Source organism: Grammomys surdaster, unplaced genomic scaffold, assembly GCF_004785775.1.
Source record: "Grammomys surdaster isolate TR1022 unplaced genomic scaffold, NIH_TR_1.0 263, whole genome shotgun sequence".
Lineage (NCBI taxonomy): Eukaryota > Metazoa > Chordata > Mammalia > Rodentia > Muridae > Grammomys > Grammomys surdaster.
Window position 1 is genome coordinate 2916048 of NW_021604704.1, and position 20017 is coordinate 2936064.

At 37.5% G+C, this 20017-nt stretch overlaps 1 protein-coding gene across 4 annotated transcripts in view; it reads left to right on the top strand.

Moving 5' to 3' along the window:
• Positions 1 to 102: 102 nt before the first annotated feature.
• Cask (calcium/calmodulin dependent serine protein kinase) overlaps positions 103 to 20017 on the top strand; it is a 337083-nt gene continuing 317168 nt past the window's right edge. For all 4 annotated transcript variants that reach the window (XM_028776008.1, XM_028776009.1, XM_028776011.1 and 1 more), the window contains exon 1: positions 103 to 312. In XM_028776008.1, coding sequence (XP_028631841.1) covers positions 254 to 312 — 59 coding nt within the window. In that variant the 5' untranslated portion in view covers positions 103 to 253. The remainder of the gene's footprint in view (positions 313 to 20017) is intronic.

A 20017-nucleotide genomic window follows, 5' to 3' on the forward strand; every position in this document is an offset into this window, starting at 1 on the left:
CGGGCGGGCGGCGCCGGGCCCGGGCCGCCCTCGCTCCCACGCCCCGGCCCCGCCGCCCGCGCCGGGGCGGCAGCCGGCAGAGGAAAGGCGCTGCAGTCTCCGGGCCTCGCGGCCCCAGTTGAGCTTCCTCAGCACCGAGGGCTTGCGGGTCCTGAGTGGAGGACACGAGCCCGGAGCCGGGCACTGAGCTCTTGGGCGCCCCCAACCCAGTTTTCAGAACCCTCCACGCTGCGGCCACTGTCCCCTCCGGACCATGGCCGACGACGACGTGCTGTTCGAGGATGTGTACGAGCTGTGCGAGGTGATCGGCAAGTGAGTCTCCACGCGAGGGAGCGGGAGTGTGGAAAAATGCTTTTCAGCGATGCCCGGGGCCTCCCGCACCCGCTCCGGGCCTGCCCCCTGCCCTCTCTCCCTTCCCTCTGCCTCCCTAGTCCTCTTCACCCTGGAGTATTTATAGACGTGTACCTGGGTCTCCTGCCAGGAGGGGGTCTGGGGGCTTCTCAGCGATCCGTGGAGGCCACCGAGCCCCGGGCGGCCACCCCATAAGGCGTGGGGCGGGCTCCCTGCATTTTGTCTGACGGTTACACAGGGACGTGGCAGGACCGATTTTATAGTTGCTTCCTGGGAACAGTTGGGGTTATTGTTACCTTTCCTGTACCATAGACCTTTTATGAAAAGAGCAGCCTGCATTTCGTGTGCTTGTGTGGAGAGAGCGAGAGAGCGCGTCCGGGATTTTTAATTGTGGGGTGTGTGTCTATTGTGCCAGGATATTAGACAGATGCCTTTGTGTTCACCCCATGCCCGGATTTAAGAGGGTCATTGAAGACGGATGCGTCCAGTTTCAGCAAATTCTTCACCTGCTATAGACGAACATAGAAAGAGTTAGGGGCACCCAAAATTTTAATGCCTCGTTATGCAATGACTGTACAATCAGTGCTCGAGGCTCCCTTCCACTGTTGTTGGGATGGTGGTTAGCGTGGTAGAGCCGTCTGCTTTGAGTCACCGGGCTGGTCTAGAATATAGAACTGACAGTCCAAATGCTCATCCTTTCATCTGGGTTGTGTAATTACACTAGGGAAAAGCAGGGAATCAGATTAATCACAGTACTGATTGAGAATTAAATCTGCAGTTCCTCATCTAATTGTCCAGTCCTGAAATCTGTTTTGAATTGTTTCCTTTTCATTCTTGTCAAACAGTATTCCAAGTGCACAATCCTGCTAATTTGCTTGTGAGGGAAATGCTGGCAATCTGAAGTTGATTTCCCAGCTCAGCGTGTATTCTCGGGCTTTGGAAGTTGAGATAATACTTAAGAGCGATTTTTGCTTATTTAATAGGGCTCGTTAGAAAGCTAGTATTAGAATATTTTACTTCGTTTTGGAAGCGGTGCTTTATTGTCTATTTTAAGGTCCACAGTTGGGAAATGAAACCAAGACAGAGCAGTTGGCTCTACCTCTTTTAAGTTGTCTGCAGTATACTCAGTTTCAATTTTTCGAGTACGGGGAACTCATTTTTTTCCTCCATATTGAGGTATTACAGTACGGCTCCCATAGTGAAATTGTGGATAGAGCTTGCTACACTCTTTTCTTAGACCCAAATGCTCCTTGCCTCATTGTTCAGTGACCAGCCTATCTGTTAGGAGGAGGATGTCCAAATGTGTCTGTTCAGTCTTTGTGGATGTGCACAGAGCAGCGCTGTTCAAAAGCTATTTAATGAGAGCCACGTGTAATTTATCATTTTTCTAGTAGCCACTTTAGAAAGATTTCAAACGAAAAGGTGCAATTTTCGTAAGATATTTATGTAATACGTTATATATAATTAGTGATTTCAGCATGAAAATTTTTGCCATACTGTACATCTTTTCCTACTAAGCCATTGAAATGTAATGTGTGTTTTACACTAACAGAACATCTCAATTTTGACGCTAAGCTAATTTTTTACCAGAAGTACTTGATCTGTATTTAGGTCTCATAAAATTTGCATGTGCAAAAAAAAGTAGATTCACATATTCAAGTTGTTCCAAACATACATAAAAGTTTTCCAGTAACTGAATTTACTATTTCTAAATTTTAATCAATTAAGCAGAATGCAGTTTGAATAGCCACACTTCAAGCTTAATAGCCATGGTCGACGCCACATTTTTAGAGAGAAAATATTCAAAAACTCCTTCGTTTCTTTATTGTTATGAGGACACAAAAGGCAAATTAGATGTTTCTCAGAACCACCCAGATGACCATCAGAGTGATACTTGTATCTTAGTTATAGCTGTTGTCAGCCTCCAGTCAATCATTGAAAAATGTGGGATTAAGATGCTTGCATGTATTATGGTGATGAAATAGCCATCATTGAATCAATTTTGGTGATTGGTTCTGATTCCTTCAGGTCTGAAAGGATGACAAGTTCAGATTTCAAAAGTGGTCAGCCTCATGTTACTAGTCTGTATTGTGCTGACTTAAAATTGAGAAAATATTTTCAGAAGACACCCCTGGTAGAATTAAGTTTATCCATTTTGTTCTGCAGCTGCAAAAGGAGGAAGAGCAAGCTAATTTTGATATGCTACCTAGTCAGTGGCTGCCTGCATTCCTGTGATCTGTGAAATTTCATTCCTATCCTCCCAAATCTGACTTGGTTGGTGTCGTTTATAAAATGCCATTCCTTGAAATAATGAATCCAAGATAGACTCCGTCTTAAAGAATGCAGTGATGGTGTTCCTCACCCCGTGCAAAGGTTGAAGGTTTCTCCGGTAAATTGTGTCAGTATATATTGATCCTGAAATTGAAAGTCGTTTGAGGTTTTTTTTTTTTTCTTCAGAGACCTTGACAGCATACATTTAAACTTAGAATTTGTTCAATTATGAGCTTAAGCAGAAAAGCCTTGCAGATCATCGTTCATCCTGAAAATCTTTTTGTTGATTTCTATCCAGACTCCACGGAATTTTGATTTTCTTTTGTATCAGATTAGTATCACAAATTCTGTTTACACCACAATATCGTAAAGAGCTTTACATTTTCACTAAGGCTCTTTAAAATACATTTCAGGTTTTAAGACTTTTAGGCCACCCACTCACTCCTACCCAGCCACCTACTTGCTCATTTTCTCTGAGCTAGGCTTTACTTGGTGATGTAAGGAAATTTCAATTTGAGTGAGGGAGGGCTGGAGGGAGGGTCTCAGGAATGCAGCCCTGGCTGGCCTGGAGCTTGTTATGTAGATCAGGATACTCTTGAACTCAGTTCTCTATCTGCGGGTCCCTGCTTTTGAAATGCTGGGATTAAAGGTGTATGCATCACACCTGGTTTAAATCTCCAATGTAATTTAGACCCCCTTTGGCGTCTTCTTGCTTAAGACTTGAGGCAAGGAGGTTTGAAGAGAGATTGCTGTTTATTTGCAATACATTTTCCCTGTAGTTGATGCAAACTTTACTCTTATTAAGGCTATCTTTGAAAGAACCACGTATCTTAATTATAAGGATTGGGAAGGTGCCATTTCTTTTTAAAAAAGTAAGACACCCTCTGTGGGTTTTGTTTTTTTTTTTGAAAGTTGCAGAAACTCTTAAATGACTTGTTTCCATAACATTTTCATGTGGCATATTTCAAGTTACTGAAGCAAATACAATTATAGTCCCAAACTTCCTTTTTCTGTTTGTTGTTTTTGAGACAGTTTCACTGTATGATTTGTAGATCAGGCTGACTTCAAACTCATAGATGTACACCTCCGCCCGCTTCTGTCTCCTACGTGCTGTGCTGAGATTCATGGTACAGCACCACCACACCCATCGAGCCCCAAACTTCTTATCTTAACAAATGTAGCAATTGCTGGAAAGAAAGGGTATTATGCAATACAAGTTAATAACTAATTTTGTCATAACCACTTACTGTTCCTTCTACAGATTTATAGTTTCGTAGGTAAATGTAAAACTAGCAATGGTATATGAAATAAGTTTTAAAACATTTCATTTAAATTAAAACATAAAACTACCATCTTTCTGGTGTAAGCAGTCTGTTTGGAAAAGGATCACACAATGTACTGTTTTTATGTATGTAGGCTGAATATTTGCCCTGGGTTTTAGAGTGTTCAATAACCTGGAACTTCTGACTCTCTTGTTCTGCTAAAATATAGATTGAAATTGGAATGATGAAGCATGACCCTTGCTCACTGACGACATGCAAGTTTGCCAGGCATACTGTATTTGCTTATACCCTGAGAACACATAACATATTTAATTACAGTTACTTATTTATGGTCTCTCTACCTAGCTAATAGGTAGCTTCTTGAAGGCAAGGAAATATGCAACAAACATGTTTTTCCATTACTAAACACACTACCTGTAATGTAACAGTCACTCATTAGCTGTGGGATAAATTGAATAGTTTTAATAAAATCTCATTAAAAGGCGAAAAGTGTATTTATCAACTTTGGAGTAATTATTGTCCAAAAGCACTGAATTAATGTAAAGTAGTGGTGCTTTACCTGGCTACATATTAGAACTGTCAGGGAACTTTTTAAGAAGATTAATGCCAGGACCCTGTTACAAAACAGTGTAAGGTAGAATTCTGAGACATGACACAGGTATTTTGTAAAACTAAATGAATCATGTATGAAGAGTCACTGTTTTAAAACCATTTTTCTAGATACTTTAAAACTGATATATATATATATCTTTCTGGGACTAACTTTTCAGAAGATTAAAATTTTTCCAAAGTAGAATAAATATGTTTTGTAGTGCATTTAAGCTACCAGACCAAAACATGGATTTTTATCTTCTATGCATTTATGTCTCTGAGCCTGTTGTGTAAGAATTTGGTTTCAGCCTGTGTTTGGCTTTGGTTTCCTGGGCCTTTTAAGATTTGAATTGATTTATGACACTCATCTAATGCTAACATGGTGATTGTCTGATGTTTGGAGCAACACAGAACAAGAATTGCTTCAATAACTGTTGATGATAGCTTTCTACTACAATGACTTAATTTAATAAGAAATTCATTAGTTTAGTATGGATTGTTTGCACATACACTTTATTAAAAGAGAATGGTTAAGTTACTTATGTACTTTAACTTCTGTAATTGTGACTACAATAATGCAATTTACCAGAGAATCAAGTTCAAACCAGTCTTATGTAAATACTGGATTAATAATATATAAAATACATAATAAAACATAGAGGGGAAAATCAGCTTTTCTGATTTGCACTAATCACTCTGGCTTTCCCATGTATTGATTATGTCAGTGACTTGAAGTTCTAGTACCCCAGGGGAAACATTACATGATTTGGAATAATTGTCCTGAAAACTTAAGTAGACACTGTACATAAAATAGTTTTTAATATTAAGAAAAGGTTATGATTAAGTCTGAATGATTTGAAAAATTTCCAAAAACAAGTGGTGTTCTAGGAGAGAAGAACACGATCGCATCAATAGCCATTTAGCAAGGTAAACAGCACACAGTCACCAGCTACTTTTCTAAGAATCTAGATAATTCCAACTCTTGGGATTTAGCTGCCCTTCTACAGACGATAACCTACAGAATTTTGAGACAAGGGAAGTTTCTGAGCAGTTGATTCTGTGGCCCTCTTGGGGGGAAAGATAGCTTTTAGTTACTTTGTCTTTGTACACATCTCTTTATGAAGATTTTTGCCAATTGCTTTAGGGTTGTCATTTGCAACTTTTTTGTTGTGTATAATTTGAAATGCACAGTTCACTTTCCTCAGTTTTTCTCTCGAATATACAAGCTTCACACAATGGACTGTATTTCTGATTTCCCTTAAATTATGTTCTTAGCTATTCCCTTTACTTTGAGAGTTCTTGCATCTCTATTTGTATCTGGGACCAATAGTAGAAACAGGAATACCACATTTCTTTGAGACTGTGTTCAAATGGTTGCCTTTTTGTAAATGTTTTCAGACTTTAACTATGTGTAAAGGGACTTTGACATAGTAAGAAGCTTTTAAAGAAAAGAATGTTTTATAACCTAATGACTACTTTGCAAAGGACATTGACTCACCTTTCTAATATTAGGCATTTTACATGTATCATCTCATTTAATTCTAACCCTTTTCACAGGGAACAAAAAGCTTAAGAGGTGGTAAGGAGTGATCTGGCTAAGCTCACGTGGGATTCTCTCTGCTTCAAAAGATTGGTTTTTTGTTTTTTTGGGTTTTTGGGGCCACATTCTATTGGTGATTCAGGTTATGGAAAAAAATACCATATTGGGTTTCTTTAAAATAAGACTAATTTTCATCTTTAAACTTTATTACTGTAAAAAATGATTCCTTTCCAGTTACATTTCTCACCTCTTTGGTAGCCTATACTATTCCTTCTTTCATTCCTTTGTTTTTCTCTTGCTTTATGACATTGGTTCTCAACCTGTGGGTTGCAACCTCTTTGGGGCCAAATGACCCCTTTACAAGGGTCACATGTCAGATATACTACATATCAGATGTTTACATTATGACTCATAAGGGTATCAAAATTACACTTATGAAGTAGCAATGGAAATCATTTTATGGTTAGAGGTCACCACACCATGAGGAACTATATTAAAGGGTCACAGCATTAGGAAGGTTGAAAACTATTGATCTATGACAAAATATTAGCATTCATAAGCAAACTAAGTGATAAATCTATATATTCTTTAGCAGTGGAAATAAGCAATCTTGACCATCTGGCCATCTGTTTTGAAGTATTCGCATCCCTTTTACCCCTCAGGTGTTTTCCCCCAGACTAATTATTCTAAGTTTCCAAGCCAACGTAGTGAGGTTTTCGAGATAGGTATTTGTTCAAGGGTAGGGTGGATCATTTCTTATGTCCTGTGATAATACTGAATTGCATTTGACTTTGAAAACTGCGTCATAAACTACAGCTTCTCAATTTGTCTCAGCTGCCAGCACTGTTCACTTAAGTAGTGAAAATGCTACTTTTGTACAGTTGTCACTGTAGAGCAGGTACCTATCACCAGCTGCCAGGCTGATGGGATGTTCTGCTTTCACAGTATGGAGCTTTTATTTGAGTTGCCATTTATAATCCAGATTTCTTTTTCACTGTATTTGTGTTTTACTGGCTTTTAAGTAAAATAGTTTGGTTTTCCAAAACGGATGCCATTTCCATTCACTAGCTTGCATATGACCATGAATTAGATGGAAGCCTTTCATTGAGTGACAAAGTAAAGATTAAGTCTAATTTGTCTCTTTTTTAATATTTTCTTTAAGTTCTTGGTATTTGTCACACTAATATTGTTTCCTTAAATTATTCCATTATAAAGATGTTAATTCTTTCTAGTGTCAAGGATTCTTTGTCCTTGGATAGTGCTAGGATGCTTCCCTCTTTTCCTTTCTCATCCTCTCTCTCACCTTAAACAGCTTTTCTTTATGGTTCCTGCCTCTGCTCCTGCTGGCTTTCCTCCTCCCTGGCTTCTCTCAATGACAGACTGGTACTGGGTCTTGTAAACCAAATGAACACTTTCCTCCCCCAAGTCGGTTTTGGTCAGTGTTTTATTGCAGCAAACAAACTAGGACATCGCTGAACCATAGATAGATTTTTACTGTTTATTAGATGAAGGGATGGTTTATTCAGTTCTAGAGGTCTCTACCCCAGCTATGGTATGCAGATAGCCATTATGTCACTTCTAGGTCATGCAGCCACATTTGTCCTTTCAGGAAACACATATTTTCAGCCTTTCTACTTATCTTTTTGTTTCCTCCTTTGCTTTGTGGCTTGTAAGGCATCCCCCAAAGATCTGATCTGGTAAGCTTTGGGTACATTTTTTGTCTTTATAGAAGGAATGATCTCTGCTTCACAAGCATAGATTAGTGATTGTAAAGTGAAGGTTACATGTTTTTTATTTGTAGACTGTCTCTGCCATACTCAAATTTCTTTTGATAGTTTTGTATGTAAGTTTGATCAATTTTGTATATGGTCTTTCTCCATGCTAAACACATGCTCGGTTACATAAATAATATGTTAAAATGAACAGTCCTACCGTATAGGTAAAATACCATTTATTCATTCATTCATTTGTAGCTGTGAAGTCATGGACAAGTTAGTTAACATCTCTGATCATTAGTTCCTTTGCCTGTAAAATGAAAATGATGATATAGTCTTCTGAGGTGGATTGTGAGGCTTAAATAATACAATCTATGGAAATGGCTGCAGTTTTTATTTTTATTTAGCTGCATCATCATCATCATCATCATCGTCATCATCATCCAGCAAACATTTGAATTCTCCAGCTTCAAGGAGCTCTCTGTCAATAAGAGACAGATGATTAAATCTAGACCATATCACACTAATTCTTGAATCCTGATAAGGCAATAAGGCAGGAGTCACAGCTGACATGTTCATGCTACTGTCTGTGCATAGAAACCAGCATAAAGAAAGTCGTCAGTAGTTGTTGAAAGAGTGTATTAAGTGAGAAATCCAGAGACAGTGTGACTACCTAGCAGGAAAATAAAGTTGAGGATATCTTTGTAGCAGACATGAAACTTGAAAGGTTTGTTAGTCATTGGGTAATTTTTAAAATCTTAGGCTTGTTTCCTCATTTCTAAAAAGGAATAGAGAAATTCAGATAGAGGAACTCTAATAAATCTTAGGAATATAAAAATATATTCAAGAGCACCTAATGTCTTTTAGCAAAAAAAAAAAATGTTATATGCTACAAAAGATACTCTTTGTGTTTTCATAATTTATTTGTAACCAGGTTGTAATATTACACTGTGGTAAAAAGCTCCAAAATTTCTGTTAAAAGAGTTTTATACCATACCTTTGCACTTGGACATTTGGTAGAATTAATTGTTCATAATGTGAGGTTTCATGATGAAGAAAAGGAAACTCTCGGGCTGGTGGGATGGCTCAGAGGGTAATGGTACTTACCACTAAGCCTGACTACTTGAGTTTGATTCTTGCTGGGACTACATGGTGGAAGGAGAGAAACAATTCCTGCATGTTCTTCTCTGGTGTATGTACATATATACGTATAATAAAAAATGTGCTAATTTGTTTAAAAGAAAAGGAAGATCCTGGAATATGTATTTAAGAAGTAACATTATGCCTGGCAGTGGTGATGCACGCCTTTAATCCCAGCGCTTGGGAGGCAGAGGCAGGCAGATTTCTGAGTTTGAGGCCAGCCTGGTCTACAGAGTGAGTTCCAGGACAGCCAAGGCTATACAGAGAAACCCTGTCTGGAAAAAACAAACAAACAAAACAACAAAAAAAGAAGTAACATTATAACATGATTGGTTAAATTTATACTGTTGTAGTTTCCCAAATTTTGTTATGACAGCAGTTTCCATATCTTAACTGAAGTCAAATGGGTAGTCTGTAAACGTGACTCTAAAGTACTAAATCCACATCCTGACATTCTGTCCCCACCCTGCCCTCCATCTCTCCAGGAGTTCCTGGCTGACCTCTTCCCTTTTTTTCTCTCTCCTCTCTCTTTCTGTCCCATTTCTTTCCCACACTCTCTTCCCCCCTTCTCATGCCCCCAAATAAACTTCGTTTTATACAAAAAAAAGATTATCCTGATGGGAGGGGGTGGTCTACTTAGACCACTTGTGTGGAAATAGGTTGGCTTCAGAGGATAGGAAAAGGTGTCTTTTCTTATGATCCTTGGACAGTGTTATTTAGGTTAGCAGTTTCACTGGCTCCACCTGTCTCCCTTAAACTATTAGTTTAAAAAGAGAATTGTCTGAATTTATTTGTATATGAATAATTTCCCATCTTCTACTTAGGCTTAATATTATTATCTTGATTAGACCTTAGTCTAGCAGTATAATGGAATATTGAATTTGAGATTATCAGGATTTTTGAGGCAGGATCTCAACTATGTAGACCAGGCTGATTTCACTCAGACATCCACATGCCTCTGCCTCTTGATTGTTGGGTTAAAGGCTTGCGCCACCATGCCCACCTTGATATTATCTTTTTAAAAAGTTATTTAGTTTTCTGAGTAGCCATGTGAGTGCTAGGAACTGGGGCAGGGTCCTCCGCAGGAGTAGCATGTGCCCTTAACCACTGAGCCGTCGTCACTCTTTTTAATCTTTTTAATAAATGTTTTCTTTTAAATTAAGTTCTTTATAAAGTAATTAGATGCTTGTAAAACAGGAAGTTCTTTTTACTGAGACCATTCTTAATTATATTTCTTATGAATTTGAAAAAAGTATTACTAGACTATTCAGATGACAGATCAAATTGAGAATATAATTATCTCATAGTATAATCAACGTATTTTAAGACATGCTAAGATATGGGGGAAAAATCCCTTTACTAACCATACATGTTGTAACCTATGCTATTTTTTTCTTTAAAAAGATTTCTTCCAGTGGACACATCTACAAAATACTCTTGCATCTGAGGCTCAAGGAACATTGAAGAAGAGGGGGTGAAAAGCTTGTAAGAGCCAGGGAGTTTGATAATTGTAAGAGCCAAAGACCAGTGAGGTTGTGTCTCCTAGTAACATCAGAAGCTAACTCATAAAACCTCACCAATATGACTAGCCAAACGTGAGCTGAACAAGGATGACACCAATGAGCATGCTAAACTGGATGGAGAGAAGCCCGTGAGGCCTCAACCCCACACAAAGAACTAAAAGCAGCCGAGGGAAGCTGGGAGCCGGAGAGGTGGTCTTCCCCAGGGGAAAGCACACAATTGGTTGTTCAGTGCTAAGCAGTCAGTCTTGAAAACAGACAGGTTATATTGTATTTATATACATATGCATACAATAACAATTAGTGAAAAAAAAAGGCCAGGAATTTGAAGGAGAGTCAGGAGGGGTATAAAGGAGGGTTTGTAGGGAGGAGAGGGAAGGGAGAAATATAATTATAATCTGAAAAGTTTTTTTTAAAAAAAAGATTTCTCTTATGGCTATTAAAGTAATCTATGTAAACATCTGTTCACATGAACGTGCTTTGTTATCTCTCATCATTGCAGAGAAAGCCTGGAAATCTGAAGAGGAAGCGTTCAAGGCTTGCTGCTACACTTTTTAGAATCTTAGCATTACTATTTCTCCTGTGCTCTAGTGTTCCGTTAGAGTGCTGGGTCATACTTCATATTCTATGACCTACTTGTCCTTAAGGTTTAGTGGGTTTGAACTTGATCTCTGGAGCCTCAGGCTTCTTGGTTAGACTTCCCCTGGTGGCTTCAGTATTAGGCTTACAGATATTAATATGGACTTGATGGCCTTATTAGCACATTTTCTCTTATTTCTAGATCCTTTCCTAGACATAGAACAGAGAGAGCTGTAAGTTGGATTTGGAAAACAAAAGCAATTTAGGAATTGACAATCCGGGCATGATAGCTCTTTCCTGCAATTCCAGTAGTTAGGAGGCAAAGACAGGAAGCTTACTGTAAATTCAAGGCTAGACTGAATTATAGAGTAAGACCCTCTCTTAAAATGCACCATTCCAAAAAAAAAAAGACCAAGAGAAATCAAGAGAAATAAGTATTCTGAAACGTTACTTTTAAAAATATTTATTTGTTTGTTTGGCAAGGTCTCCCTTGCTGGCCTGGCATACACAATGTAGACAGGCAGGCCTCATACAGAGATTCACTTCCCTCAGCTTCCTGAGAGCTGGGATTAAACATATATGCCACCATGCTTCCTAGAAAATTATTAAATAATTTTTCTCGTGACATCAGTATTTGGATTATTTTTCTCTATTTTTTTCATCTCATAAATAAAAGAATGGATAGCTGAAGTGATGGCTTAGACGTTAAGAGAACTTGCTGATCTTGCAGAAGACCCAAGTTCTGGTGCCAGTACCCATGCTGGGCATCTCACAACTGCCTGTCATTCCAGTTCCAGGCGATCCATTGCTGTCTTCTGGTTTCTGTGAGTAACCACATGCACATGGCATGGATATACACATAGACACACATACATGTTCATAAAATAAAACTCAAAACCAAAAATTTTAAAAAGGGATAGTAATGACTGGCACTGCTGATTTTGTGAGATTCTCATGAGGCTAAGGTGACATGATTTTCAAAATGTCTTAAATTGCTCTGTACATGCATCCATTTTGTTGAAATGAACTACATCTACTTAGAAATAGATTCTGTTGAATTTTCTTTGATTTGGGGAGGAATTTTTTTAAAGAAAATAAGTGTGTGTGTGTGTGTGTGTGTGAGAGAGAGAGAGAGAGAGAGAGAGAGAGAGAGAGAGAGAGAGAGAGAGAGGGAGGTATGTGTGGCAGATGTGGAGGTCAGAGGACAACTTACATGAGTCGGTTCTTTTCCTTCCACCATGTTGTTCATAGGGATCCAATTCAAGTCATAAGGCTTATGCCGTGAGTGCCTTCACACAGGGCTTGCTGAGCTCTACCTGTCTTTCAACTGATTCTCTGTTGCCTTTATGAGCCTTACATAATATGCTCTGTCACTTATGTATGACTTACAACATGTTAGGTCACAATGTTGATTATACAAAGGTAAAGTGTGTTTACTGATGGAGTAATAATAAATCCACACTGAAATCAAAGCAACAATACAATAGAAATTAACATTTTTTTCTTAAATTGTAAAATTTCCATTGAGCCTTTAAATTTGGAACTTCAAGTGAGAAACATTTGTATCCAACCAGATATGAAGTTAGACTCTTCAGCAAATGGTTAGCCTGTAAGGAAGAATTTAGGTATTCTCAAAGTGTAGCACACCTTTAGGCTAGCAGCCTCTCCTAGGAATGTGGCAGAAACGCAGATCTCAGGCCTGACCTTGACTCTACAGAGCAGAAGCTCCACTATCCAAGCTCTCCAAGAGAATTCTGATGCACACCACATTTTTAAAAAAAACTATCCACTTAAACCTCTAGATCATGATGGCCTGTAGACTAAAATGGTTCACTACCTGTTTCTTGTCTATGGCTGCTTTTTATGCTCTAAGCAGAGTTGAATAGTTCTGCAGCACCATTGACCATAGAGCCTTGATTACTGATTCCTGTTTGAGATAAAGTTTTAGTATTGTTTTCTTGCCCATAATTCTAAAGTGTGAGTAGTTAAAAATCATTAGGTAAATACTCATCTTCCTTTACACACGACCCTCCTATTTCTACATGCCAATTCCTCTTTATAATATCAACTTACTAGCTCATGACTAGACTTTTAAATAAAAGTAACATATTATGTTGCTCTTTCTTTTTTATGCTTGGTAATAGTACCAAGCTTGATAATAATGCTATGACCGTTTCTCACTGATTCCATGTGGTATGCCTTGGTATTTCTATATTCTAGTGTAATAAAACTTAATCATCCATTGTAATCTTCATTTCTCTCTATTCCTCCTGCCTTTTTTTATTCCTTAGGACAAATCCTACTTTGTCACTGCTATGTTTAGGAATCTGTGAACTAATTGTTGTACCTGAAGTATTGTTACCTTTGTCCTGCAGTGCTGTAGTTGTTTGCACTTTACCAGAATGATTTACACACAGATACCAAACATCTTGGGTAATCTTCAGGCATTTCCTGGGAGAGTTATTGTAGCATTTTCACATCCAATGGACAGTGGCAGTTCATGTCCATAGTTGGGGTGCCATTCTGAAGTGATTTTTCTTTTGTTCTTGCTCTAAGTTGTTAAGGTGATTGGTGGTCAGGATCACATAAAATGTAGGGAATGATGTACTACTCTTCTTATTGATGGACTGACATACTTCTGTTTCTCCAGATCCCTGAAGGGAAACCAGTGGGGTTTCTTTTGGAAGAAAGGCCATGCTATAGTCTCCCGCTCTAGTAGCAAAAGCAGAAAAGGTTGTTGCAGGTGTGATTTCAGGCTTGTATTTCTTTTCCTTCTCTGACTGTTTTAAGTTAGAAAAGAGGACTTTGCTAAGTGCTACTGAGCTGTCTTACTTGTGAGTTTGTTTCGTTCATGATTTATTCCCAGACAAGGAACACAGTTAATGAATTCAGACTGGACATGACTGAATTAGCCCTTTCATTATTTTTAGGCTTTTCCCATCAACTTAATTTATACCTTTTGCCCTACTTACTCATCCTGGTGGTGAGGTGCAAAGAGGGGACACATACAAAGGCAAACACACAGTATCTGGTCATTCAGGTCTATTGCCCAAGGCAGCCTATCTGTCAGATAATTTGAGGTTTACTGTTTTCTGCAAAATAGTGTTGAAAGTGAAGTATTTTTCTAAATTAAATTATTTATGACGATGACTAAAACATGAACTCTTTAATAGAAGGTAGTGTTATTTTCCCAGCTTTTACAGTAGCCACCCACAGAAGTCATCTGAACCACCGCTCATCCTTTCTGTTTTATCTACCTGAAACAGAGGCAGTGGGTAAAGATAAAAGTTTGGCAAATCACACTGCACTTTAACTAAGAGGAATGCCCTGCTTGTTTGTGCTGTGTTGATCTCTCCTGTGCAGGGGCGTCTGCGACAGCTCTACAGATTCAGAGGTAAGCTTTGGTAATTTTCCTCACTTCCTTGGCAGCCAGTTATACTTGGGAGGTGAGCATTCCTTTCAGAGACGCAACTGCTAGATTAATTCTGCTGAATGTGGCATTTAAACCATTGTCAAGGTTATGATGTTCAGATTCAAACTTTCTTAGTAATAGAGGGTGTGATTTAAGAGCGTTTATGGTTCAGTATTAGATAAGACTCATTTGGAAATAGACTTTGCACCTAGGTCTCCAAGTAACAAGCTTTATGTTCTTTTTGTACGAATATTTTCCTACTTTAAAACCACTGAAGTTTCCCAATGCCTCCTTGAAACTCATTAGAAAACATAGAATTGTATTGTGGATATTAAATATAATGGTAGAATCCTAGCTGGTACTAATTATTAATTAGTTTCCCTAGTTTCTGAGAACTTTCAAAGTGTCAGACTTCTTACTAGGTACCACAGTTTTTCTAGCGTTTGCATTGTTTTCCCTTCTCTCCTTGCAAATGACTCAGACCGCCTAGAGCAGTGGTTCCCAACCCTCCTAATGCTGTGACCCATTACTACAGTTCCACATGCTGTGGTGACCCCAAGCCATGACATTCTTTTCCTTGCTACTTCATAGCTGTAATTTTGCTACCATTATCGATCATGATGTTGATACTTTACTGCTATCTAACTATTCCATTAAGAGACACTCCCAGGCTATTTTCAAATCATTCTCAAATGAATGTGGCCAGTGGTATTATAGGTTATATCTTCTCTGTCTTATATGTGTTAACAATTTTAAGACAATTGAAATCATAGCCAGTGTCTTTGCTAAGCACAGTGTTCTAAAATTACAAATCAACAAGAATAACTGGAAAATTCACAAATATATGCAAATTAAATGACACATATGACACATTCCTTAACAACTGATAGTTCATAGAAGAAACTGAAAGAAAATATTTTACCTCTAATTTGAGACAAATGGAAATAAAATATACTAAAACTTGAGAAATACAATAAAACCCTATTCTATGAATGAGGTTTATGGTGCTCAACATCAACATTAGAGACTGGGAAAATGACTCAAGCTGGTAAGTTGCTTGCCATGCAGGTGTGAGAACTAGAATTCAGATCACAGAATGCAAGTAATAAGATCCGTGTGATGGTACATTCCTTTACTTCCTGCACTGGGGAGGTAGAGTCAGACAGATCCTTGGAATTCACTGCCTAGCCACTCTAGCCAAATAGCTAAGTTCCAGGTAAAGTGAGAGACTCTGTCTCAAAAGGTAAGTTGGAGATAACTGAAGAAGACACCTGATGTTTACCTCTGGCCGATACATGTACACACATTCAAGTGTGCACACTCACACAAGTCAATATCAAGAAAAAGCAAAGGTCACAAATAAATATTTAACTTTCCACCTGAAGTAGAAAAACAAAACACAAACAAACCTAAGCCCCAAATCAGCAAAATGAAAGAAAAAAATAAGCAAAAATTAGTGAAATAGGAAATAGAAAAAAAACCCAAAACTAAGTTAGTCCTTTCTTAAGATGAAATCTACAAACCTTTAGCCAGCTATAAAAAAATAAGTAAATGGAAAGGGGTTTTACAACAGATAATAGAGAAATAGGATTATAAGAGACTGCTTTGAGCAATTATGTGGTAGCAAATTGGATCACCTGAAGAAATGGATGCATTCTTAGAAAAATATTCCTTTCTAAGATTAGATCATAGAGAAACAGAAAATCTGAACAGACCAATAATGGACAAGGAAGTTAGAAATCAAAAACCTTTACACCAAGAAAAGCAAGGAGCCGAGGTTGCTGGCTCCATTGATAAATTTTCTTGAATATTAAAGAAGAGTTAATGTCAGTCCTTTGAAAACTCTTAAAAATTTGAAGAGGAGGAATCATTTCAAACTGACTTTATGAGGCAAGTATTACTCTAATGTCAAAGCAGACTAAGACACTACAAAAAAAAAAAACACAAACCAGTATTCATGATGGACATAACCTGCAAATTCTTCAACCAATATAAGTATTCCAAATTTAATAACATATTAAATATTTCCTCAACCTCAAATGAGTGACAGAAAAACTGGCTTTCTCAAACAAAGATTTTAATGAGAAATGTCAAGATTGCAGTTTGCTATTGTAGGTGTTATGATGGACCATAGGTATACCAAGGAGGCAAAAGATGAACTTTTTTTTAAGGCAAAACAAGGAAAATTACATATATTATTTTGAAAGAATTATCCTTGGTTACAAAACTCAGTAAATGGATGGAATGTGTCAGTCCAAAGTTTGGCAATAATGGCTGGGTAGACATCCTTGTAGAAGTATTTTTTGTGCAAGGTTGTAATTTTGGCAATGTTTGTGATAACTCGGATCACATATGCATGAGTCAAATATGCATGAGGACCCCTATCTTCATAGTTTCCTGATTATTACATTTTGTCATAAGTGACTTCATTTTGGTTTTCACAACTTTCACACTTGTTATGAAAATATTCTGCCTAACTTGAGCAAGCTCGTTAACTATCATATAGCATGTCATGGACAAATAAACACACCTCTTTGATTTCTAGGGTTTTTTTTTTCCCAGTGGGAAAATGGAGAGTTGACGTCACTGATAATTGTTAAGTCCTCTTGAACTCTAAAATTAGTGATTCTGTAATTGGAAATGTTGTATTAACTGATTATTTCATTTTACCTTTGATGCCAATCAAAGTTTATATTTTATTTACTTACTATTAAATTTTAGGTAGCATGGATGGGAGGGAAGAAGTATCATACGTCATGATTAATAAAATTTATCTTTAGGGTGCAAAGATGGTTCATTATGTGCTAATAGTTGATGCAAAACATATTAGCCGAACAAAGTATAAAAACCATGTGATTATTTCACTAGAAGCAAAAAAAAAAGGAAAAATGTCTTTTCATGATTAAAAAAATAAACAACTAGGAAAGAATGTACCTGAGCACACTGAAAGTGGCGTGTAACCACCTCACAGCTAATATACTGAATCTTGAAAATTTGAAAGCTTTTCCTTTAATGTTATAAACAAGTCGGGGATACCCATTCACCAATTCTTTTTCATATATTACTCGAAGATCAAGTTGGAACAGTTAATAAATAAAAGGCATCCAAATCACGAAGAAAATAATAAAAATTTCTCCTTACAGATGGCATGGTCTTATATGTAAAAGAAAATCCTTAACAGACTCTGGAAGAGGAGGAAAAGGAAACATCATAAATTTCACTGTTTTTCTATATGTTTTCTCTCTGTTCTTTAGATAGAATATCTTCATATTTGCTTATTTTTCTTCTTGCCATTAATTTTATGTTGAATCCTTCTAATGAAAATTTCATTTTGATTATTAATTATTATTTAAAGAAAATGGGTCAAATTATAAATATTTCTTGCATTGATGTAGTTTTTTTTTTGATGATACCCTTGATTTCAGATTCTTTGCTATACTTTTCAGATCCCCTATGGAGGAAGGAAAGAACAAACTCCCACAAATCCACAGATTGTCTCCTGCATGCACATGTGCACACATACACACACACACACACACACACCACTCACATGCTTGAAAATGTTAAAAAAAATAAATAAAAAGAGAACTAAGTCTTACAGTTGTCCCCACACCTCCACATACCTGCTGTGGCATATTTATGTGTGTTTGTATGAACACATGAAAAATGCAATAAAAACTAAAGCATAATCTCTACTAATCCAAACAGTTGGGTCTCTTCAGAGCCAATTTCTGTTGGCTACTATTTCCCTTCAGCAATTTTTCTCAATAAGTTGATATTTTCAATAATATGTTGTAACAATTTTTTGTTACAAGTCTCCAGCGGTGGTGTTACTCTTGTTTTCATCGGGTGCAGTGGTTTGCCTGAATTAGTATGTAGCCTTCCTCTCTGGTAGTATGGAGCTACTGAAGTCTGTGGTAGAGACTTTTTTGTTTTTTGTTTATTTTGGGGGGCTTTGTTTTAGACAGGATCTCTGTGGTCTGTGTTATCTTTGCTATGTAACTGATACTGACCTCAAACTCAAAGTAGCACTCCTGCTTCAACCTCATGAATGTTAGGAATGTTAGGATTACAGGGATAGGTCATCCTGTCTGCATGAACATTTTGTTTTGTTTTCTTTAATTTTTTAAAGTCTGTTTCCCTAGGGTTTTCCATTCAGCAAGCATAATTTAATGAGTAATAAACTAAGTTTAGGTAATTTAAAAGTCTTTTTAGGACCTGAAGAGATAGATCGCGTGAGTTAAGAGCTTATACTGTTCTTGCAGAGGACCTGAATTCAGTTCTCAGCATCCATGTCTGGTAGCGGTAGCTCACAACCACTTGTAACTCCAGCTCCAGAGTATCCAAACCCTATTCTAGACTCTTTAGGTGTGTTTTCTGATGTGCACATAAACACACATATATGTGACTTAAAAATAATATGTATACTCTTTAAACATCTGCCTTGACTTGTAGACCAAAGGAACCTAGTGGAATACTCAGAAACCCTTACAGCACTACACACCAAAGTTTTTTACAAAGTGTCAATAACATGAATTGGGGAAAAGCCTATATAATAAGTGGTGCTGGCAGAAAAGTGTACCTAGATCAATTTCTCTCACACTGCATAAAAAATCTACTCAAACTCGATCAGAGATGATAATTTAAAACAGGGAACACAGGAACTCCTAAAGATAAACAAAGAATGTAGATACAGGCAACAGATTTCTAACTATAACCCCAATAACACAAGAAACAACTCTAAAGAATTAACACATGGAATTACATGAAAATTAAGAAGCTGTGTAGCAAAAGAAACTAAGGTCATCTTTAACCATCAGAGAAATACAAAGTAAAACTACTTTGAGATTTCATCCCACCCTATTGAGAATGGCAATCATCAAGAAAATAAATGATGACAAATGCAGGTTGGGAAATAAGAAAGGGGTACCCTTATATCCTGTGGGAAGTATAGGCTAATGCACCACTATACAAGTCAGATAACTCAGCTGTACCACTCCTGGAGATCTACCCCCAAAATGCTACATCCTACTATAGAGATACTTGCATATCCAAGTGTATCACTGTTTCTTTTACAATAGCAAGGAAATTAAATCAGCCTGGATATCCATCAACAGAAGATGGAATTATTAATGTGTGCGCGTGTGTACATAATGGAGTTTTATTCCACTGTAAAGAGAAATGTACTTAGGATTTTGCAAGAAAGTGAGTGGAACTGGAAAATACTAAATGAGGTAATTGAGGCTCAGAAATACAAATCTGTATGTTCTTTCCCATATGCAGATTCTAGCTCCAAACTGTAAAGTATGTTTATCCAGGTGGGAGGGAGAATGGGCAAAGGCCAGGAAACTAGAAATGGGCACATACAACTGGGAAAAAAGAACCTCTAGCAGTGACTAGTAGGGGTCACAGTTAAATATGGAAGGGAGACATACTAGGGGAAAAGTATGATGAGGAAGGCAGACTGCTGAGGGCTGGTGGGGGAGAGCCAGCCAAATGAAGCTTGTATGAAAACCTATTGCTTTGTCAACCAGTTAAAATATAAGAAATAGAAAATTATATATATACGTGTGTGTGTGTGTGTGTGTGTGTGTGTGTGTGTGTGTGTGTGTGTG